This window comes from Rosa chinensis, chromosome 6, assembly GCF_002994745.2.
Source record: "Rosa chinensis cultivar Old Blush chromosome 6, RchiOBHm-V2, whole genome shotgun sequence".
NCBI lineage: Eukaryota > Viridiplantae > Streptophyta > Magnoliopsida > Rosales > Rosaceae > Rosa > Rosa chinensis.
Window position 1 is genome coordinate 27,970,790 of NC_037093.1, and position 23,482 is coordinate 27,994,271.

Sequence of the window (23,482 nt, forward strand, 5' to 3'; positions counted from 1 at the left end):
TAGAAGTCGTGGAGGAAGGGACTTTCTTTGCAGTAGACTGATTGTTGCTTCTGAAGTTTGAACCAATAGAGGTCGCAGCAAGAGAGATGTTGTTTGGGGAAGCAAGAGTGTTGTTGAAGACTAGGTTGTTCCTTGCCCCATCCCCCCCAATTTGCCAATAAATTAATAAGCAGCCTTCAATTGTTGCAGAAGAATCCTTGGTAAAGAGGGAAAAGATCCAATCAGAGAGATTGGAGAAGTTTGCTGGAGCAGGAAGATTTGGGACGGAGCTCCAAACACTGTTAGCAAAGGAACAGGAATGGAACAAATAGTTGCAATCTTCCAAACCTGTTTCACAAAAAGCACAAGTAGAGACAATAGACTGATTATAACGAGCAATGAAAGCCCTAGTTTTCAATTTCCCCCGAAAACAGCCAAGCAAAGATTTTAAATTTTGGGGGAGACTAAGTTTCCACAATTTACTCAAGAAAGTTGATTGGCTATGAAAATTCGGACTACACTGAAGCCAAGTAGCAGATTTTATGGAAAAGGCATCATCTGCTGCAGGACCCCAAACAAATTCATCTTGGAAATAAAAAACAGGAATAGGAATGCTAATTATATGATCAATAATCTTTTGATCCAGGACAAGAGCTAATTTGTTCAAGTTCCAGCTTCCATAGGTGATGCAATCACTTACAGATTCATTCAAATCCACAATAGCCTTGACATTATCATCCAAAAGATGGTATAAAGGGAAATCGAAAGCCCAATTAAAGGTCCGGAATTTGACATCCTTACCAGAACCAATTATCCATCGCATTCCCTGAAGGATAAGATCACGAGAATCAAGAATACCTTTCCAGGCCATCGAATGATTAGCCTGCTTCTTAAGATTAAAAAAAAAAAAAAGAGTGCTTTCTTAAATATTTTTTCCTAACCAAATGAACCCACCAATTTTCTTTGTCAGTTAATAATTTCCAACCAAGCTTAGCAAGAGGAGCGTTATTGAAAAAAGCAGAAGGTCTAACACCAAGACCACCCTAGTTCTTCGGTAAGCAAACCTGGTTACAAGCAATTTGGGGGCTTTTCGAATCATTTCCCCATAAAAAAATCCTCATTTCTTTTTCAATGGAACTAGTGACCTTGGGGGACACCTGAAACAGGACATTATATGGTTAGGAATACCATATAAATTTGATTTGATCAGAGTTAATTTCCCTGCTCTAGACAAAGTGTTGCTTTTCCAGCCACTAAGTTTCTTGGAAATTTTAATGAGGAGCTCTTTAGCATTCATGGGATCCTTCCAGAAAACAATGTTTTGAATCCCCAAATATTTTCCAATGGAACATCTATGACTTATCCCAAGTATAGCAAAAACATTTACCTTAACATTGGAAGGAACTTTAGAAGAGAAATAAATGGAAGACTTATCAAAATTAATCTTCTGGCCTGAAGTAGAAGCAAACTTTTGGAAAATAGCTGAGATATTCCTTGCCGCAGTAGGAGTGGCCCTACCAAAAATCAAACAATCATCAGCAAACATGAGGTTTGAAACTCTAATCCCTTTGGAGAGGAAAGTAAACCAATATGAGATTTGGAATGACCAGCAGCCAAATTCAAATGTCTAATCAATGGTTCCATGCATAAAATGAAAATGTAGGGGGATAGAGGGTCCCCTTGTCGAATTCCCCTTGAAGGGGAGAAATTTCCCTCATGCTTGCCATTAATAATCAAAGAAAAAGAAACTGACGAGAAGCATTCCATGATTAAATTAATCCAAGTAGAATTAAAACCAAATCGAGAAAGAACCATTCTTATATAAGTCCAATCTAGAAAATCATAGGCTTGTTCAAGATCCAATTTTATAGCCATGGCACCCTTTATAGCTTTAGACTTATTGAAACCAGAAAAAAGCTCATGGGCTATGAGGATATTATCCACAATGGATCTGCCAGGAGCAAAAGCACCCTGGTTTTGAGAAATACATTTTTTCAAAAGGGGTTTCGGCCTGGAAACCAAGATTTTTGAGATGACCTTGTACGCAACATTGCACAGGCTAATAAGACGAAAGTGAGAAACAAGTTCAGGAGAATCTATTTTTGGAATCAAAGCAATGTTAGTGTGGTTGAGATACTTTAGAGAAGAAGTATTTGAAAAGAAGTCAAAAACTAGCTTTGAGAGACTTCCCTTAACAACCTCCCAATGTTTCTGAAAGAATAAGGCATTTAAGCCATCTGGGCCAGGTACTTTTAGACCACCGATGGAGTGAACAGCATTGTGGATCTCTTCAACTATAACTGGCCGTGAGAGCAGTTTGTTGTCATGGTCAGAAATTGTAGGTTCTATAACAGAGACAAATTCTGTTAAAACATAACTCTCGGGATTTCCACGACTTCTAAACCTTTCGTAAAATCCTCTACAAAAAAAATTTTGATGTCACATTGATCAAATAACCAAATGCCAAGCTCATTTCTAATTTTGCAGATTCTGTTCTTTTTTCTTTCTAACTGTAGCTTGGGTATGAAAAAAATGAGTGTTCCTGTCCCCAAGAGCTAGCCAGTTGACTTTAGCCCATTGGGCAAAAAAAAGTTCGTCATTTGTAACATCCTGAACCTGAACTTACCGGTTTACTAGCCATTTGGGCGGTAAACAACCTTTACTTTCACTTTTACTGTCGTTTCGGTACTTTTAGTGGTCTTTCTTCTTTTTGCTACGCCAAGTGACAAGGTTCCCTGCAACAAAAGTAAAGTACCCAGATGTAGAACGTCTATCAATTTTATCACCAGCCCAATCTGCATCCGTATATCGAACAACTTCCCATTCATCATTTTTCTCAAACAGTAACCCTTTACCTGGCGCCATCTTCAAGTACCTCAAAATACGAAAGACTGCATCCATATGCTCTTCACTATGCCAATGCATAAACTGGCTAACAACACTCACAGCATAAGCAATATCTGGTCTAGTATGTGAAAGATAAATCAACCTTCCTATAAGATGTTGATACCTCCCTTTATCAGTTGGAACTTGATCAGGATAAATAGCAAGTCTATGATTCATCTCAATGGGTGTCTCCATTGGTCGCTGTGGGAGTGGTCAAATTCTGCTAGGCCTGCAATTAAGGCGATTATTATGACAATAACTACGCACAATGATTATGATTATAAGTGCGCAATGAATGACTATCATAAATACGCAATGAATGACGGTCGTAAGTACGCAATGATTAACTGTTATTAGTGCAGCAATAATTATCATTATAAGTGTGTAAATAAATGTAGCCATCAAAGCAGAAATAATGGCGGCTTATTCCCGAAGTAAGTCATCGCCTATATAAAGGAGGCTCGACGTCCAGGTAATCCATGAAATTCCAATTCTCTCTACTCCAATACTGAGAAATGTACTGACTTAGGCATCAGAGAGTTTTCTGCAGGTACCCCCCCTCCTCCTCGAGCCGACGGTCAAACTCCAGGTCAACGCTCGAAGGAAGTTTCTCTATTGTTCCCAGTCAGCTCCCGCTCTAGTCCGCATTAATTGTTGGGTCAAACTCCTCTACGGAATTTTTCACCTCCAACAAGTGGCGTCGTCTGTGGGAAACAATTGTCCCTAAATAGTGATGGCGGGAGCTACCCCTGACGGGATTCTATTTCTGTCACTAAGGACTGGGAGTGATGGAATACAACCTCGAAGTGACAAAAGTCTGGGTAACGTAGACTAGCGTTCTTTCCTTTAGTAATCATATTCTGATTTTTTTCCTTTTATATTTGAAATATATTTGTGGTCAATGTTGTTGAAATGTATGTGTAAGGCTGGTGGCCAGAGTAAATACCTGAGACCAGTGGCCAAGGAGAATAAAATGTTGTTGATCAGATTCAAAGGGAAATGGGGGCAATTCCATGTCTCATGCTGAAAGTGAATCTTCGCCTTAAGGAAAGAATCGAGGCGGCTAGGGCCTGAGGAAAGAATCGAGGCGGCCAGGGCCCGAGGAAAGATTCAAGGCGGCCAAGGCCCGAGGAATGATTCTGAGCGGCCAGGGCCCAAGGAAAGAATTGGGGCGGCAAGGGCCTGAGGAAAGAATCGGGGCAGCCAGGGCTTGAGGAAAGAATCGGGACGGCCAGAGCTCGAGGAAATATTCGAGGCAAGATTCGAAACAGCCAGAGAATGGAAATTTCCTCTTAGGACGAGTATCCAAAGAGAAAATTTGGGGGCATTGTGGGAGTGGTCAAATTCTGCTAGGCCTGCAATTAAGGAGATTATTACGACAATAACTACGCACAATGATTATGATTATAAGTGCGCTATGAATGACTATCATAAATACGCAATGAATGACGGTCGTAAGTACGCAATGATTAACTGTTATTAGTGCAGCAATAATTATCATTATAAGTGTGTAAATAAATGTAGCCATCAAAGCAGAAATAATGGCGGCTTGTTCCCGAAGTAAGTCATCGCTTATATAAAGGAGGCTCGGCGTCCAGGTACTCCATGAAATTCCAATTCTCTCTACTCCACTACTGAGAAATGTACTGACTTAGGCATCAGAGAGTTTTCTACAGGTACCCCCTCCTCCTCGAGCCTAAGGTCAAACTCCAGGTCAACGCTCGAAGGAAGTTTCTCTATTGTTCCCGGTCAGCTCCCACTCCAGTCCGCATTAATTGTTGGGTCAAACTCCTCTACGGAATTTTTCACCTCCAACATCTGCTGTCCAGCATCCCCATTTCAGCAAGTAAATCAAGGCCATACTTTCTTTGTGAAACAAAAATCCCCTTCTGAGACCTTGCAACTTCAATACCCAGGAAATACTTCAATTGTCCCAGATCATTCATTTCAAACTCCTTTGACAGATACTTTTGCAATTCATTCATCTTTTCGAATCATCCCATATAATAATTATGTCATCAACATACACAATTAGAGCTGTAATCTTACCATTCTTGTGTTTGATAAACAAGGTATGGTCAGAATTGCTCTGTCTGTACCTAAACGCATTCATGGACTTTGAAAATCTTCCGAACCAAGCTCTTGGAGATTGCTTCAGGCCATACAAAGATTTCTTCAATTTACACACCTTGCTAACGTCACTTGGGTGATTCTTAACACCTGGGGGCACATCCAGGGACACTTCTTCCTCCAAATTCCCACTAAGAAACGCATTCTTCACATCAAATTGGTGCAAGGGCCAATCTTTGTTTGCTGCAAGTGAGATTAAAATCTGGACAATATTGATCTTTCTACCGGTGCAAAAGTCTCCTCATAATCAATCTCATAGCGTTGTGTATATCCCTTGGCAACCAACCTCACCTTGTATCTATCAATAGTTCCATCGGCATTAAGCTTCACAGTAAACACCCAACGACATCCTACAGTCTTCTTCCTAGACAGCAGAGGCACTAACTCCCATGTTGCATTCTTTTGAAGAGCTTCTAATTCTTCATTCATCACCTTTGTCCATTTTGGATCGGTCAATGCATCATGCACGTTACTAGGAATAGATACAGTAGATAATTGATCAACAACAAGTGCATATAACCCAGACAACCTATGGTTAGACATGTAATTAGCTACAAGATATTTAGTTTTGGCTTTGATGTCTAGCTTATATTGTTTCTTAGGAATACCCTTGGTAATCCTCTGTGATTTCCTAAAATCAATATTATCTATCCCAGATAATTCATTCTAAATTAAAGGTACCTGAGGAGGAACATTCACAGTGGATTCTTCGGTTGATGATGTAGAGAGGGGAAAAAACTCTGACAGATGAGAACTCAGAGAATTACGCTGTCTATGTGTAATGACTAATTTGCACGTGTGAGTTTATTCGAGGGTTATATAATACTACTAGTTAAGAGAATTACGCTCAGTGTTTTCGAAAATTTGTAGTATTAGGCTTGGTAAGGACTTTTCCTATCCAAGCCTACATTAGAACGAATTAGATAAATGGATTGATCCGCTAAGGCTTTTCATTTGGGCTCTTATCTAGGCACTTAAGATGGGCACATTTTTGTAGCATGTTGAAATGGATTTTCTGTTTTTACACTTAGTAATTTCCGAGTGATATTGGTCTAGGTTAGGAAAGTCGATCATTATATATAGGTTTATTTTTTTTGTTTTTATTTTAAGTAGATTAGGAACCAAATTTCAAAACCCCCATTTTATTCTTTTATTTGTTAATTGACCTTTTTGTGTAGGTTTACCCTATAATCTCCGAACTGAACGATCTCTGCTTATCCTATACTGACAACTACATTTTGCAGGGTTAAATTGTGAGGTTATTTCAGCCGTATCAATTTTTGGCGCCGTTGCTGGGGATTGTTAAAATCCCTAGCGCTTAAAATGTCATCGATTTTGTTGTTTATATAGAATGCATGCTAAATTTTTATACTACACTTGTGGAATGGTGACAAATTGCGATTTATGTTAGGCCAAGCTATAATTGTGATTTAGTTTAAGTTTTATGAGTGTTACGAAATTAAGCATATCTTTTATAATTTTTGTGCAATTTGTAGAAGTTTTTTTTTTTAGCATGTTGTAAATTGTACATTTTTCACTTAGATTAAGCATGTTGTAAATTGTATGTGGTTCACTTAGATTAATATACTTAGGTTGTTATGAATTTAGTTAAAGACTTAATTGTTGTAAGTGTGTGAAATCGTACGAGTAGACAATGACCCTTTTGTTAATATTGGCCTTAACCCTTCATTAGTACGTTGCTAAGGTCTCTTGAGCTTGAGGGAGGCCTTTATTAGCAGTTGGAGAATGGTCTAACACATAAGTTAATTTCCCAGCTGAGTAAGGGGCGCATACGGATGGTGTCTTAGATTAGGACCCTTGGTGATGGGTTCAATTGGATCTCAAAGATACTATAGAATGAGCCTAAACCACTATGTGGGAGTAGCCGATAAGGGCCTAAACCTCAATGAGGGAGTAGCCTCCGTAGTATCATTAAAATGAGTCCTCCCTCTCACTTACTTCTTAATCTGGCCATCTAGCCTTCTGAAACAAAGGAAAAAGACTTATGTTTAAGCAACTATCCATATATCGTATCTCACCAATAGTAGTGGTTTCTATTGGGTCCAACTTACAACTTGGAATCAATCGAGATATTAACTATTTTTATAACAAGCTCAAAAAAAAAAACAAAACAAAACAAAACAAAACATGTTGTGTGACATGCTTAAGGTATATTGGATCCTCTGTTCCAGTATCTAAGTATGTAAATGTAAAAGTAACTTAGAAAGTTAAGGAAATGCATAACGTTTGTATTCCTAACCTTGTATATGTTACTAACACTTGACCCAGGACGTGTGAACAAGGAGAAGAGTCCAGGCTGAAGGACTATAAATATTAAGCGTTGCATGGGAGGCAACCCATTTCAACTGAAGCTGTGGAGGAGCCATCAACGAGAGTTTGACATTTCTATCCCTTCACTTGCTTCGGTTGAATTGTACTTGTGTCTTTGTTTGTTTGTTTGTTTGTTTTATCGTTCCCTTATTTTCGTAGCCCCCCATATTTAGGGTCCATATACCATATTTTCTTGCCTACATTGAGGACAATGTAGATTCTAAGTGTGGGGTGGGTTTACACCTTTATTTCATAATATTTTCAGTCTTGAGTTAAAAAAAATAAAAATAAAAAATAAAAAAAACCAATAAAAAAAATAAGAAAAAAAAAATCTTTGGTTTTCGAGTCTTTTTGTTTGTTTGAGTCTTAGGATGCCCCTAACGTTTAGGATTAACATGTCTCTGAATTCATGGCTGAAGGTTTTCGCAATCGAAATATGACTTAGTTGAATTTTGTGGTTAATCGACATTGTGATACTTGTATGAAGATTTGAGATAGGATTGTAACTTGGTTCATTAAGCATGCTAGGATTAAGTCTAATTCATTTGACCCTAAGTGAGCTGTTGAGTTAAATACTTTCTTTTTGAGTGCTTAATTGATAAATTCATAATTTCATGGCTGTATTTGCAAAACCTCATCATTCTTTGAAAATTCAATGATCATGTGCCATAGAGTTTAATGGACTAGAGAATACTAGAACTCGACTTTTGTGACTGTCAAAACTTGTATGCCATAATATGCCCTGATCTTGGATAGGATAGAAGGCATTAGGGTAACCACTATAGTGAAACAAGCATGTGTCCCCAATTGCATGTGCCCGTCGTGGGACTCCTTAGAATGAACCCCTTTGAGCCTATGTTGAAAACCTCTGTGTCATCACCCTCACTACCTTACCATGAGCTTAGTACAGGACATCTCTACCCTTGTGCTACAGACTTAGTAGAGCATGACATAATGTGTAGGGGTGACGATGAAAGACAAGTGCGGGGTGGGGAAAACCGAAGAGAAAAAAAAATTGCCGTAAAAAAAAATAAAAATGAAAAAGAACGAAAGAAAAATTGCAAAAGAGAAGAAAAATTGAAAAAAAAAACTCTTGGGAAATTGTTTAAGTGTGGTTTTGGACTTTCAAATTTGTAGAAGGCTCAAACTTGAAAATTAGGCCTTTGTCCATTCCCATGTTGGTTAGAGTGAAGGTTGAACCCAAAACAATCATAATTGGCCCACAAAAATGGTGACATAAGGTGGTCCATATATGCTTTGCTAGGTCCTTAGGACTTTTGAATCCTTAATCTTCATTTTGAAAACCCTAGCTTAGCCCTATTACAACCTGTTTCAAGTCCTTACTTGATCCTTGAGATGGGCAGCCTTTGGTTAGTGGAGTCAGTTACAAAGTCGAGCTTATGGTTTAGGTCAATTTGTGCACTTAGTCATTTCTTGAGGTCTTTAAAAATTCTTCACAAAATGCTTTTATTGATGAAATATGCAAGTTGTTTGTTGCCTTACTATTTGTTCTCTTGCATATACTTGAGTGATAAGTTTTTAAGCATAGCCATTTCTGAGAGAAAAATCGAGAGTATGCCTTATGAGTTTGGATTGGACTTGTTCGAAACATGCTATCATTCACTATATAACTTAAGTTCTCCACATCTTACTTAGTCATATGAGTGTCACATGTTTATTAACCATGGAATTATCTATGCGATTTTGATTAAGTGTTTAATGTGAAAGCCATGAGTTTGGAGTCTCTAAGACAACAGTTAGGGGCAGTAGAGTCATTTACTTGCTTTTTGTCTAGTCTTTGTTTTGTTTTGTATTTTTATTTTGCTAAGGGACTTGCAAAAGCTAAGTGTGGGGTAGTTGATAGGAGCACAAAGTGCGACGATGTTATTGAGTATGTGCCCTATTTTAGCCTTGTTTCTCCCTTAGTTTCATGTTTTGAGTTATTGAGTCATTTTGAGAGTCTTGTTGAGTGTTTGGCGTGAAATGGGTGGAAAACGCAAAATTAAAGAAATCCTAACTGGATCAAAATTCCTCACTGTCGACTGCTTTTGCAGTCTTTACATTTTAATTCCCTTTATTTTCTCTAAAACATTCTGATATTCTCCTCCTTGTTGTAGGAAATCTTGCCTGGTGGAACTCTTAGAAACAGTAATGATGGAATCAGAAAATAAAACATTTAAGATGTTTGACCAAGCAATGAAGAAGGGAAATAAATGAGAAAGACGTTTTCAGTTGGGGAATAAAGGAGAAAGATGTTTCAACTGGAAAATAAATAAAGGAGAAAGACGTTTCAGCTTGTTAAAATACCCCATTATGAGAGGAATTAAGGCCATAAAGGAGATGTTTCAGTTGGGAAATTAAAATAATTATGATGCAATCTCATCTGTCCAAATGATGAAGGCTATGATCGACAAAAGCCAACCACTGCTCCCCTATAAATAGGTAACGTCTAGACCAGAATTATCATTACTTCCTTGCCCATCACTTCCCGGCCTATCACTTCCTGGCCAAAAAACTATTCCAATACTCTGCCCAATTCACTCCTCAAACCTCCATCACCTACAAGACCGTGACCACCATCATTCCATCATTCTACGAAGCTCTTAGGAGCTAAGTCAAAGACGCTCCACCACCATAGCAGAGACGAGTTTATCACCTTGTTGCTAAGCCACTGAGGAAAGCTTCAAAGTGTGACTCTACTTACAATTTTTGTTTCGGTTTTGTATGTTTGGATTTGTGAGTTATGTAATTGGAGACATGAAATTTTTAGAATATTTTTATTAATATTTTTGAGATTTTCAGTTTATTATTGGATTAATTTTGAGAATTCTTTTTTTATACATGTTACAATCTTGTGCCATTTTACGTGTTTAGATAATTTTCAGAGTTAGGTTAATAAGTTTGCATGCTAGAATAACGGTGAGAGTTCTTGTGCGTTTGCTTAATTTGCCAAGAGTAACTGTTATTTGTTAAGACGCCGAGTTAAACAAATAGTAATTAGTTATAATGAGTGGTAAAAATCATGTCTCAATGATTAAACAATTCTGGAAATTACGTATTAAATTCTATGTGTAATGGCTAATTTGCATTTGTGAGTTTATTCGAGGGTTAGATAATACTACTAGTTAAAAGAATTACGCTGAGTGTATTCAAAAATTAGTAGTATTAGACTTAGTAAGGACTTTTCCGATTCAAGCCTACATTAGAACGAATTAGATAAATGGATTGATCCGCTAAGGCTTTCATTTGGGCTCTTATCTAGGCATTTAAGATGGGCACATTTTGTAGCATGTTAAAATGGATTTTCTGTTTTTACACTTAGTAATTTACGAGTGATATTGGTCTAGGTTAGGGAAGTCGATTATTGTATATAGATTTATTTGTTTTGTTTTTTTTTAAGTAGATTAGGAACAAAATTTCAAAACCCCAATTTAATTCTTTTATTTGTTAATTGACCTTTTTATGTAGGTGTACCTACAATCTCCAGACTGAACGATCCCTGCTTATCCTATACTGACTACTACATTTTGTAGGGTTAAATTGTGAGGCTATTTCAGCCGTATCACTACACTGCCAACGAAAGCATGCCGCTCCACAATTTCAACAAAAAACCAAAAAACAATAAGATAAGAAAAAATAAACAAAAAGGGAAAAGAAATCACAATAACATAAAATTTATTGGGGGGTAATAAAAGATATTGCAAGGTGCCGCTGCACGATCAACGGGAGCATGCCGCTCCACAATTTCGAAAAGACCAGTGAAATAACCTAAACAAGAAAAAGAAACCAAAAAAAAAAAATCAGAAGAAAAAAGTCTGAGATCTTATTTTATTGGGGTGCAACGAAAGTATTAAAAATATATTATTAGGAGGCAACAAAAGAGAAAATTATCTTGATTTCCATTCATTCCAGTTGCACAAAGAATCTGCCGATTGTAAATACTATTCCCAAAAGTCCCATCCACATACAATACAGGAACACAGAATTCAAAGCCTTCAACACAGCTTGCATAAGCTAGGAAAAGCCTTTGAAACCGATTACTCGATGGATCAACTTCCAAAACAAAAGTAGATCCCGGGTTACTTTTAAAAACAGCTTCCCTATGGATAACATGTTAAATGAATCAGCCTCAGAACCATATTGAATGTAAGTACTCCACTCACTCGAAAAATAGGGCACAAATGTCTGGTTCCCTACTTTTAGTGCCTCATATGCTGCCTGGTGTTTTTCCCCTGCAGGTGGGAATTCAAATCGTTTTCATATATAGTCAACTGACAGAGAGCACAAGTCCACTCTTTCTGGACTTCTTTAGGAGCCTCTGGATCTTCTATACCTGTTCCAACCTCAACCAGCTTTTCATATATTTCCATGGCTGCAACAGTATGGTTTTCAGGCCGAGTGAGATTCGGCTCTGCCTCATTCTTTATCTTCAGCCCCTCGTATGTAGCCTTGTGTTTATTATCACCAAGAGGGGAACTAAAAATGGCATCAGTTTGAGTTGTTAGCAGACGGACGGTGGTCCACTCATTCATAGTTTCTCCATCAGCTGCAAACTCAATGCCTTTTTCATTCACCTACCTAAAAGGAAATTTATATTCATTCACAGTGAGATTAGGCTCTGCCTGACTAACCTACAAATGCAATGAAACAAGGTTCAAAAGGATTTTTTTTTTTTTCTTTATTTTTAATTCACACACACTTGAAATAGACACAATTCTGTTGCAATGAATAAAGTAAACATGAACAAAACATTCCAAATAAAGAGAAAAACCCAAATTCATGTGACAAGTCTGGAGAAAAGAATGACAACGACACATTAGGCGCAAATATAAAAAGCAACCCCATCACCAAAGATTCAGCAAAGTGACTGGACGCTTTTTTTTTTCTTATGTAAAATTGTAAATGAATTGCAACTAATGTCAAGTCTTTCTACCATGAAAATATTTATAACCAACAATGCAGTTATAAGATTTTACCACATGTAAAACATTACTTGGCTAGCAGTTGTTTCCTACTTTTTTGCCGTTACCTGCACAACTTTGATATCATTCTGTCCACCATTTGCCTTTATGGATTTTGACTACAAGAATAGAGAAGGAAAGGTCAGACCATGAACTTAATAGTCAGGTCAGTAGAAGTAAATCTAAGAAAACCAGAATTTCAGGGTTTGAAAGTGATCACATTAAACAATTAAAATATTTCCTATGCCATTTGGGATTATTAGACACCAGGTCAGGAGCTAGTAATCAACCTCTAACAATGATTTCATCCAAGGTCTTACTGACCAAAACTGAATGTGTTTTCTCAAATTTCAAGTTTTGAAGTATTCATGTACATAATGAATAAATACAATGATACAAGTAACAAGATCTGCTTACATTTTCATTCATAGGAACTTTTGGTTTTGATCCACTGCTCGGGAAACTCTTTCCTGGCACCTTATTTGGCTGATTGGATGTTTTTGCAGTAGAAGCTGCGGCAATCTTGGATAAAAATGCCTGGTTCCTTACTTTCACTGCCTCATATGTTGACTTCTGTTTTCGTCCTTGCAGGTGCGAACTCAAATTGCTTTCACATGTAGTGGTTACTTGACAGAGAGCACAAGTCCACTCTTTCTGGACTTCTTTAGGAGTCTCTGGATCTTCTATACCTGTTCCAACCTCAACCGGCTTGTCATATATTTCCATGGCTACAACAGCACAGTTTTCAGGCCAAGTGAGCTTAGGCTCTGCCTCATTCTTTATCTTCAGTGCCTCGTATGTACCTTGTCTTTATTATCACCAAGAGGGGAACTCAAAGTTGCATCAGTTGGAGTTTGTAGCGGACTGACTGTGGTCCACTCCTTCTGGACTTTCTTTGGAGGTGGTGTCTTCAGAATTTCTCTATCAGCTGCACCCTCAATGGCTTTTTCATTCATCTTTGTAGAAGAAAATTTATCTTCATTCACAGTGAGATTAGGCTCTGCCCGACTGACCTACAAATGCAATGAAACAAGGTTCAAAAAGATTTTTATTTATTTTATTTTTAAACTCTTAAAATGAACACAATTCTGTTGCAATGAAGAAAGTAAACAAGAACAAAACATTCCAAATAAAGGTAAAACCCAAATTCATGTGACAAGTCTAAACAAAGGAATGACAATGACACATTAGGCGGAAATATAAGATGCAACCCCATCACCAAAGATTCAGCAAAGTGACCAGACGCATTTTTTTTTTTTGTTTTCTCATGTAAATGAATTGCAACTAATGCCAAGTCTTTATACCGTGGACATATTTATAACCAACAATGCAGTTATAAGATTTTCCCACATGTAAAACCTTATTTGGCTAGCAGTTGTTTCCTTCCTTTTGGCCGTTACCTGCACAGCTTTGATATCATTCCGTCCACCATTTGCCTCTATGGATTTCGACTACAAGAAAAGAGAAGGAAAGGTCATATCATGAACTTAATAGTTACGCCAGTAGAAGTAATATAAGATAACCAGAATTTCTGGGTGTATCAGTGATCACATTAAAAAACTAAAATATTTGCTATGCCATTTGGGATTATTAGGCAAGTCATCCAGCTCAAAAATGACAAATACTGTATTGACAGAACCATGAAATCTACACAAAACACATATGGGATCTCATGCATTCTACCGCTTTACTATATATGGATGAAACTGCATTGAACTCTTTTACATTGAGATTTATCCACGTTGACTGAAACAAAGAATTGGAGTGTGACACCAGGTCAGGAGCTAGTAATCAACCCCTAACAATGATTTCATCCACGCTCTTACTGACCAAAACTGAATTTGTGTTTTCTCAAATTTCAAATTTTGAAGCATTCATGTACATAATGAATAAATACAATGATACAAGTAACAAGATCTGCTTACATTTTCATTTATAGTAACCTTTTGTTTTGATCCACTGCTCGGGGAACTCTTTCCTGGCACCTGATTTGGTGGATTGGATGTTTTTGCAGTTGAAGCTGGGGCAATTTTGGGCAAAAATTCCTGGTTGCTTGCTTTCACTGCCTCATATGCTGCCTTGTGTTTTCGCCCTTGCAGGTGGGACTTCAAATTGTTTTCACATGTAGTGGTTACTTGACAGAGAGTACAAGTCCACTCTTTCTGGACTTCTTTAGGAGTCTTTGGATGTTCGATACCTGTTCCAACCTCAACTGGCTTTTCATATATTTCCATGGCTGCAACAGCACGGTTTTCAGTCCAAGTGAGCTTAGCCTCTGCCTCATTCTTTATCTTCAGTGCCTTGTATGTAGCCTTGTCTTTATTATCACCAGGAGGGGAACTCAAAGTTGCATCAATTTGAGTTTGTAGCGGACTGACTGTGGTCCACTCCTTCTGGACTTTCTTTGGAGGTGGTGTCTTCAGAATTTCTCTATAGGCTGCACCCCCAATGGCTTTTTCATTCATCTTCGTAGAAGAAAATTTATCTTCGTTCACAGCGAGATTAGGCTCGGCCTGACAAACCTACAAATGCAATGAAACAAGGTTCAAAAGGATTTTTTTTAATTTTTTATTTATACTGTCTTAAAATGGACACAATTCTGTTGCAATGAAGAAAAGGAAACATGAACAAAACATTCCAAATAAAGTGTAAAACCCAAATTCAAGTGACAAGTCTGAAGAAAAGAATGACAACGACACATTAGGGGGAAATATAAGAACCAACCCCATCACCAAAGATTTAGCAAAGTGACCAGACGCTTTTTTTTTTTCCTCGTGTAAATGAATTGCAACTAATGCCAAGACTTTATACCGTGGACATATTTATAACCAACAATGCAGTTATAAGATTTTACCACATGTAAAAACCTTACCTGGCTAGAAATTGCTTCCTTCTTTTTTGCCGTTACCTGCATAGCTTTGATATCATTCTGTCCACCATTTGCCTCAATGGATTTCGACTACAAGAAAAGAGAAGGAAAGGTCATATCATGAACTTAATAGTTAGGTCAGAAGAAGTAATATAAGAAAACCAGAATTTCAGGGTGTATCAGTGATCACATTAGACAACTAAAATATTTCCTATGCCATTTGGGATTATTAGGCAAGTCATCTAGCTCAAAAATGACTAATACTGTATTGAAAGAACCATGAAATCTACATGAATCACATAAGGGATCTCATGCATTCTACCGCTTCATTATCCACAAATGAAACTGCATTTAACTCTTTTAAATTGAGATTTTTCCTTGTTGACTGAAACAAAAAATTGGAGTGAGACACCAGGTCAGGAGCTAGTAATCAACCTCTAACAATAATTTCATCCAAGGTCTAACTGACCAAAACTGAATTTGTGTTTTCTCAAATTTCAAATTTTGATGCATTCATGTACATAATGAATAAATAAAATGATACAAGTAACAAGATCTGCTTACATTTTCAATGATAGTAACCTTTTGTTCTGATCCACTGCTCGGGGAACTCTTTCCTGGCACCGCATTCGGTTGATTGGATGTTTTTGCAGTTGAAGCTGGGGCAATCTTGGGCAAAAATTCCTGGTTCCTTGCTTTCACTGCCTCATATGCTGCCTTATGTTTTTGCCCTTGCAGGTGGGAATTCAAATTGTTTTCACATGTAGTGGTTACTTGACACAGAGTACAAGTCCACTCTTTCTGGACTTCTTCAGGAGTCTTTCGATCTTCTATACCTGTTCCAACCTCAACCGGCTTTTCATATATTTCCATGGCTACAACAGCACGGTTTTCAGTCCAAGTGAGCTTAGCCCCTGCCTCATTCTTTATCTTCAGCGCCTCGTATGTAGCCTTGTCTTTATTATCACCAGGAGGGGAACTCAAAGTTGCATCAGTTTGAGTTTGTAGCGGACTGACTGTGGTCCACTCCTTCTGGACTTTCTTTGGAGGTGGTGTCTTCAGAATTTCTCCATCAGCTGCACCCTCTATGGCTTTTTCATTCATCTTCATAGAAGAAAATTTATCTTCATTCACAGTGAGATTAGGCTCGACCTGACAAACCTACAAATGCAATGAAACAAGGTTCAAAAGGATTTTTTTTATTTATTTTTTTTATTTGTACTCTCCAAAAATGGACACAATTCTGTTGCAATGAAGAAAAGTAAACATGAACCAAACATTAGGCGGAAATATAAGAACCAACCCCATCACCAAAGATTCAGCACAGTGACCAGACGCATTTTTTTTTTCTCATGTAAATGAACTGCAACTAATGCCAAGTCTTTATACGGTGGACATATTTATAACCAACAATGCAGTTATAAGATTTTACCACATGTAAAAACCTTACCTGGCTAGAAGTTGTTTCCTTCTTTTTTGCCGTTACCTGCACAGCTTTGATATCATTCTGTCCACCATTTGCCTCTATGGATTTCGACTACAAGAAAAGAGACGGAAAGGTCATATCATGAACTTAATAGTTAGGTCAGTAGAAGTAATATAAGAAAACCAGAATTTCAGGGTGTATCAGTGATCACATTAAACAACTAAATTATTTCCTATGCCATTTGGGATTATTAGGCAAGTCATCTAGCTCAAAAATGACTATTACTGTATTGAAAGAACCATGAAATCTACATGAATCACATAAGGGATCTCATGAATTCTACCGCTTCATTATCCATGAATGAAACTGCATTTAACTCTTTTACATTGAGATTTATCCTCGTTGACTGAAACAAAAAATTGGAGTGAGACACCAGGTCAGGAGCTAGTAATCATCCTCTAACAATAATTTCATCCAAGGTCTTACTGACCAAAACTGAATTTTTGTTTTCTCAAATTTCAAATTTTGAAGCATTCATGTACATAATGAATAAATAAAATCATACAAGTAACAAGATCTGCTTACATTTTCATTGATAGTAACCTTTTGTTTTGATCCACTGCTCGGGGAACTCTTTCCTGGCACCTCATTTGGTTGATTGGATGTTTTTGCAGTTGAAGCTGGGGCAATCTTGGGCAAAAATTCCTGGTTGCTTGCTTTCACTGCCTCATATGCTGCCTTGTGTTTTCGCCCTTGCAGGTGGGAATTCAAATTGCTTTCACACGTAGTGGTTACTTGACAGAGAGCACAAGTCCACTCTTTCTGGACTTCTTTAAGAGTCTCTGAATCTTCTATACCTGTTCCAACCTCAACTGGCTTTTCATATATTTCCATAGCTGCAGCAGCACGGTTTTCAGGCCAACTGAGCTTAGGATCTGCCTCATTCTTTATCTTCTGTGCCTCGTATGTAGCCTTGTCTTTATTATCACCGAGAGGGGGAATCAAAGTTGCATCAGTTTGAGTGGTGGTCCACTCCTTCTGGACTTTCTTTGGAGGTGATGTCTTCAGAATTTCTCTATCGGCTGCACCCTCTATGGCTTTTTCATTCATCTTGGTAGAATAAAATTTATCTTCATTCAAAGTGAGATTAGGCTCGGCCTGACAAACCTACAAATGAAATGAAACAAGGTTCAAAAGGATTTTTTTATTTATACTCTCTCAAAATGGACACAATTCTGTTGCAATGAAGAAAAGTAAACATGAACAAAACATTCCAAATAAAGAGAAACCCAAATCCATGTGACAAGTCTGTAGAAAAGAATGACAACGACACATTAGGCGGAAATATAAGAACCAACCCCATCACCAGAGATTCAGCAAAGTGACCAGACGCATTTTTTTTTTCTCATGTAAATGAACTGCAACTAATGCCAAGTCTTTATACGGTGGACATATTTATAACCAACAATGCAGTTATAAGATTTTACCACATGTAAAAACCTTACTTGGCTAGAAGTTGTTTCCTTCTTTTTTGCCGTTATCTGCACAGCTTTGATATCATTCTGTCCACCATTTGCCTCAATGGATTTCAACTACAAGAAAAGTGACGGAAAGGTCATATCATGAACTCAATTGTTAGGTCTGTAGAAGTAATATAAGAAAACCAGAATATCAGGGTGTATCAGTGATCACATTAAACAACTAAAATATTTCCTATGCCATTTGGGATTATTAGGCAAGTCATCTAGCTAAAAAATGACTAATACTGTATTGAAAGAACCATGAAATCTACATGAATCACATAAGGGATCTCATGCATTCTACCGCTTCATTATCCACGAATGAAACTGCATTTAACTCTTGTACATTCAGATTTATCCTCGTTGACTGAAACAAAAAATTGGAGTGAGACACCAGGTCAGGAGCTAGTAATCAACCTCTAACAATAATTTCATCCAAGGTCATACTGACCAAAACTGTATTTGTGTTTTCTCAAATTTCAAATTTTGAAGCATTCATGTACATAATGAATAAATAAAATCATACAAGTACCAAGATCTGCTTACATTTTCATTGATAGTAACCTTTTGTTTTGATCCACAGCTCAGGGAACTCTTTCCTGGCACCTCATTCGGTTGATTGGATGTTTTTGCAGTTGAAGCTGGGGCAATCTTGGGCAAAAATTCCTGGTTCCTTACTTTCAAAGCCTCATATGCTGCCTTATGTTTTCGCCCTTGCAGGTGGTAATTCAAATTGCTTTCACATGTAGTGGTTACTTGACAGAGAGCACAAGTCCACTCTTTCTGGACTTCTTTAGGAGTCTCTGGATCTTCTATACCTGTTCCATCCTCAACTGGCTTTTCATATATTTCCATAGCTGCAGCAGCACGGTTTTCAGGCCAAGTGAGCTTAGGATCTGCCTCATTCTTTATCTTCAGTGCCTCATATGTAGCCTTGCCTTTATTATCACCGAGAGGGGAACTCAAAGTTGCATCAGTTTGAGTGGTGGTCCACTCCTTCTGGACTTTCTTTGGAGGTGGTGTCTTCAGAATATCTCTAAGTGCTGCACCCAAAATGGCTTTTTCATTCATCTTCATAGAAGAAAATTTATCTTCATTCACAGTGAGATTAGGCTCGGCCTGACAAACCTACAAATGCGATGAAACAAGGTTCAAAAGGATTTTTTTTTTTCATTTATACACTCTTGAAATGGACACAATTCTGTTGCAATGAAGAAAAGTAAACTTGAACAAAACATTCCAAATAAAGAGTAAAACCCAAATCCATGTGACAAGTCTGAAGAAAAGAATGACAACGACACATTATGCGGAAATATAAGAACCAACCCCATCACCAGAGATTCAGCAAAGTAACCAGACGCATTTTTTTTTCTCATGTAAATGAACTGCAACTAATGCCAAGTCTTTATACGGTGGACATATTTATAACCAACAATGCAGTTATAAGATTTTACCACATGTAAAAACCTTACTTGGCTAGAAGTTGTTTCCTTCTTTTTTGCCGTTACCTGCATAGCTTTGATATCATTCTGTCCACCATTTGCCTCTATGGATTTCGACTACAAGAAAAGAGAAGGAAAGGTCATATCATGAACTTAATAGTTAGGTCAGTAGAAGTAATATAAGAAAACCAGAATTTCAGGGTGTATCAGTGATCACATTAAACGACTAAAATATTTCCTATGCCATTTGGGATTATTAGGCAAGTCATCTAGCTCAAAAATGACTAATACTGTATTGAAAGAACCATGAAATCTACATGAATCACATAAGGGATCTCATGCATTCTACCGCTTCATTATCCATGAATGAAACTGCATTTAACTCTTTTACATTGAGATTTGTCCTCGTTGACTGAAACAAAAAATTGGAGTGAGACACCAGGTCAGGAGCTAGTAATCAACCTCTAACAATAATTTCATCCAAGGTCTTACTGACAAAAAATGAATTTGTGTTTTCTCAAATTTCAAATTTTGAAGCATTCATGTACATAATGAATAAATAAAATGATACAAGTAACAAGATCTGCTTACATTTTCATTGATAGTAACCTTTTGTTTTGATCCACTGCTCGGGGAACTCTTTCCTGGCACCTCATTCGGTTGATTGGATGTTTTTGCAGTTGAAGCTGGGGCAATCTTGGGCAAAAATTCCTGGTTCCTTGCTTTCACAGCCTCATATGCTGCCTTGTGTTTTCGCCCTTGCAGGTGGGAATTCAAATTGCTTTCACATGTAGTGGTTACTTGACAGAGAGCACAAGTCCACTCTTTCTGGACTTCTTTAGGAGTCACTGGATCTTCTATACCTGTTCCAACCTCAACTGGCTTTTCATATATTTCCATAGCTGCACGGTTTCCAGGCCAAGTGAGCTTAGGATCTGCCTCATTCTTTATCTTCAGTGCCTCGTATGTAGCCTTGTCTTTATTATCACCAAGAGGGGAACTCAAAGTTGCATCAGTTTGAGTGGTCGTCCACTCCTTCTGGAATTTCTTTGGAGGTGGTGTCTTCAGAATTTCTCCATCAGCTGCACCCTCTATGGCTTTTTCATTCATCTTCGTAGAAGAAAATTTATCTTCATTCACAGTGAGATTAGGCTTTGCCTGACTAACCTACAAATGCAAAGAAACAATGGTCAAAATGAATTTTTTTTTTTTTTTTTCATTTATACACTCTTGAAATGGACACAATTCTGTTGCAATTGATATTTCAAAAAAAAAAAAGTAATCATGAATAAAACATTCCGAATAAAGAGTGAAAAGAATGACAACGTCAAATTAGGCGGAAATTTGAGAAGCAATCCCACCACCAATGATTCAGCAACATGACTGGAAGCAATTTAGAACAAATGAGCATACTGTTTTTCTTTTTTTTTTCCTTTTTTTTTTCCTGATGTAAATCAATACAACTAATGCTATGTCTTTATACTATTAACATATTTATAACCAAAAATGCAGTTATAAGATTTTACCACAAGTAAAACCTTACTTGACTAGCAGTTGTTCGCTTCTTTTTTGCCATTACCTGCACAGCTTTGATATCATTCTGTCCACCATTTGGCTTTATGGATTTTGACTACAAGAAAAGATAAGGAAAGGTCAGATCATCAACTTCATAGTTAAGTCAGTAGAAGTAATATAAGAAAGCCGGAATTTCAGGGTTTTTTATCAGTGATCACATTAAACAACTAAACTCTTTCCTATGCCATTTGAGATTATTAGGCAAGTCATCTAGCTCAAAATTACTAATACTGTATTGAAAGAACCATGAAATCTCTATGAATCACATAAGGGATCTTATGCATTCTACCGCTTCAGTATCCATGGATGAAACGGCATTGAACTCTTTTACATCGAGATTTGTCCTCGTTGACTGAAACAAAAAATTGGAGTGAGATACCTGGTGAGGAGCTAGTGATTTCATCAAAGGTCTTGCTGACAAAAAGTGAATTTGTGTTCTCTCAGATTTCGAATTTTGAAGCATTCATGTACATGATGAATAAAAACAATGATACAAGTAACAAGATCTGCTTACCTTGCAAGCAATAAATCTTTCCAAACCTTCAGGTCCATTCTCCTTTACATATCTCTCCACCTCAGAGAGAAAGTTATCTCTCACAAAGGACTCCTTCCGCTTGTTGAACAAGTTGATAACAATTTGGGGATCCATGGAGAGGCATGGACAGATAAGGTGTTTATAGACATATAAGGCACCATCAAAATGTGGCATCACCAAAAAGAAGACAATCAGTAGCCTAATGTATGGCCAGAGCAGGAACCTGACAGGTATCGAATAGGAAAATAGGAAACAAAAGTTAATAAAACTAATATTACATATCACGATCATTGAAAAATTGTAACAAGATTCAGCACTTTGTCATTAAGGACCTAACAGTTATCAAACTAAGTAGCTCTTTTTCTTTGAAAAAGAAGGGGGGGGGAACATCTGGATAGAAGAAAAAAGAATGAAAGCTTCCTCACAGATATACATTGGTACATGCACACAAATTGATTTTGAAACTGAAATTATATATTACATCCATTAGAAAAGCTTGAAGTGCATTAGAGAACAACAAAGAAGAGAAAATTCAAGTAATCATACTCTTTACACATGAGGACCATCTACATCTAAACAAACCATGGTTATTAATATTTCTCCTTAGACAAGGAACAGTACTTTATCTAATTTAACAATACACATGCCTATATCATATCCATCTTTATATTACTTTCAAAAGACTTGTGAAACTGTCTGTTTCTTAGTGAAGAAAAATTCTCTGTTTCTCCTTGATTACACCACAAACAATGAAATGTCATGCCAACTGTCGCTACATGTCCAGCATTTAAGTACAGCCAGTGTGAAAAGTCTCTCTCCTATTGATTCTGGTAATGGGTAGGAAATGTTTAAAGATTCCTTTTTAAATTTTATTACTACTTTTCCATTTCTTTCAGTATGTAGTTAGAAATCAAAGCATGGATAACCGATTCAATTGCGAAAATTTTTGGGGAAAATTCACAACTTTAGGTCCATATTACAGATAGGAGTTCAACACAGTTATCTTGCCTACATTATACAAGGTTCCAATATTTGTGATCTTTCATTGATTGGGAAATCAAAAATAGAAACACCCAATAAAAAAGCAAAAGAAAATAGAGAAGTACCATTCAAGGAGCTTCATAAAAGCATGTTCAAATAGCAAGATCAATGAGAAGACGACCCAATACGTATTTATCTTGTGAGTATCTGTAATGGAATTTGTCTCGATTGCTCTAATGGAAGAATAGCTGTCAGAATAATGATCAGGGAAACCATCAGCATCAGCATCAGCATCAAAAATTTTATTATATTCTGACAAATTTTAAGTCAGAGCGGGACGACTTACAGAGGATAGACCAGAGCAAAGAGAGGCCTGCAAGTAAATCATAAACAAAACCAAAATTGTTATTATATTATGAGAAATTTTTCTCAACTTGACCAAGGTGTTCATCTTCGTAGAGAAAGCGTACCATGCAACAACATCAAAGCACTGGAGCGCAAATCCAACGAGACCCAGTAAGCCCATCTTGAGCGTCAACGTCTTCGTATGGTTACGGGCTGCAGACTGCAGTGTCGAATCAAATTTTCGTTTTCTTTTATTTGACCAGAAGACTAGTGTAGGAACTTTGAAGTTTTGTATTTTATCTATTCTTTTTTTTTTCCTTTTTTTTTTTTTTTGAGACATTTTCCTTTTTATCTATTCTATACTAGTCTTCTTCATACATACTCTGCATGTGTAATACTTTTTTTTTTTAAAAGAAAATTTAAAAAAATAAATGAAATAAAACAATTATTACAGAGAGAAAATAGTGGGAGAGAAAAGTGGAGGTTGTGTGATAGTTTCTTT

At 37.1% G+C, this 23,482-nt stretch overlaps 1 protein-coding gene across 24 annotated transcripts in view; it reads right to left on the reverse strand.

Annotated features, from left to right (window-relative positions):
• Positions 1 to 23,235, reverse strand: part of LOC112169873 — a 28,166-nt gene extending 4,931 nt beyond the window's left edge. Inside the window, exons 1-21 of one of the 24 annotated variants that reach the window (XR_005801243.1) lie at positions 23,106 to 23,235; positions 22,982 to 23,008; positions 22,761 to 22,883; positions 21,634 to 21,877; positions 21,409 to 21,471; positions 21,088 to 21,174; positions 20,136 to 20,711; positions 19,575 to 19,661; positions 18,649 to 19,230; positions 18,407 to 18,469; positions 18,088 to 18,174; positions 17,168 to 17,749; positions 16,926 to 16,988; positions 16,607 to 16,693; positions 15,721 to 16,317; positions 15,160 to 15,246; positions 14,213 to 14,809; positions 13,688 to 13,738; positions 12,705 to 13,300; positions 12,356 to 12,406; positions 11,563 to 11,904 (exon numbers count right to left, since the gene is read on the reverse strand). Coding sequence is in view for 19 of the 24 variants with exons in the window: in XM_024306953.2 (XP_024162721.1) it covers positions 13,270 to 13,300; positions 13,647 to 13,738; positions 14,213 to 14,809; positions 15,160 to 15,246; positions 15,721 to 16,317; positions 16,607 to 16,693; positions 16,926 to 16,988; positions 17,168 to 17,749; positions 18,088 to 18,174; positions 18,407 to 18,469; positions 18,649 to 19,230; positions 19,575 to 19,661; positions 20,136 to 20,711; positions 21,088 to 21,174; positions 21,409 to 21,471; positions 21,634 to 21,877; positions 22,761 to 22,883; positions 22,982 to 23,008; positions 23,106 to 23,161 (4,131 nt within the window). In the remaining 5 variants the exon portion in view is untranslated. Of the gene's footprint in view, positions 1 to 11,562; positions 11,958 to 12,319; positions 12,407 to 12,704; positions 13,301 to 13,591; positions 13,739 to 14,212; positions 14,810 to 15,159; positions 15,247 to 15,720; positions 16,318 to 16,606; positions 16,694 to 16,925; positions 16,989 to 17,167; positions 17,750 to 18,087; positions 18,175 to 18,406; positions 18,470 to 18,648; positions 19,231 to 19,574; positions 19,662 to 20,135; positions 20,712 to 21,087; positions 21,175 to 21,408; positions 21,472 to 21,633; positions 21,878 to 22,760; positions 22,884 to 22,981; positions 23,009 to 23,105 lie in introns of those variants that run through there. The other 23 variants (XR_005801240.1, XR_005801242.1, XR_005801241.1 and 20 more) reach the window with 23 other exon arrangements.
• Positions 23,236 to 23,482: the final 247 nt, after the last annotated feature.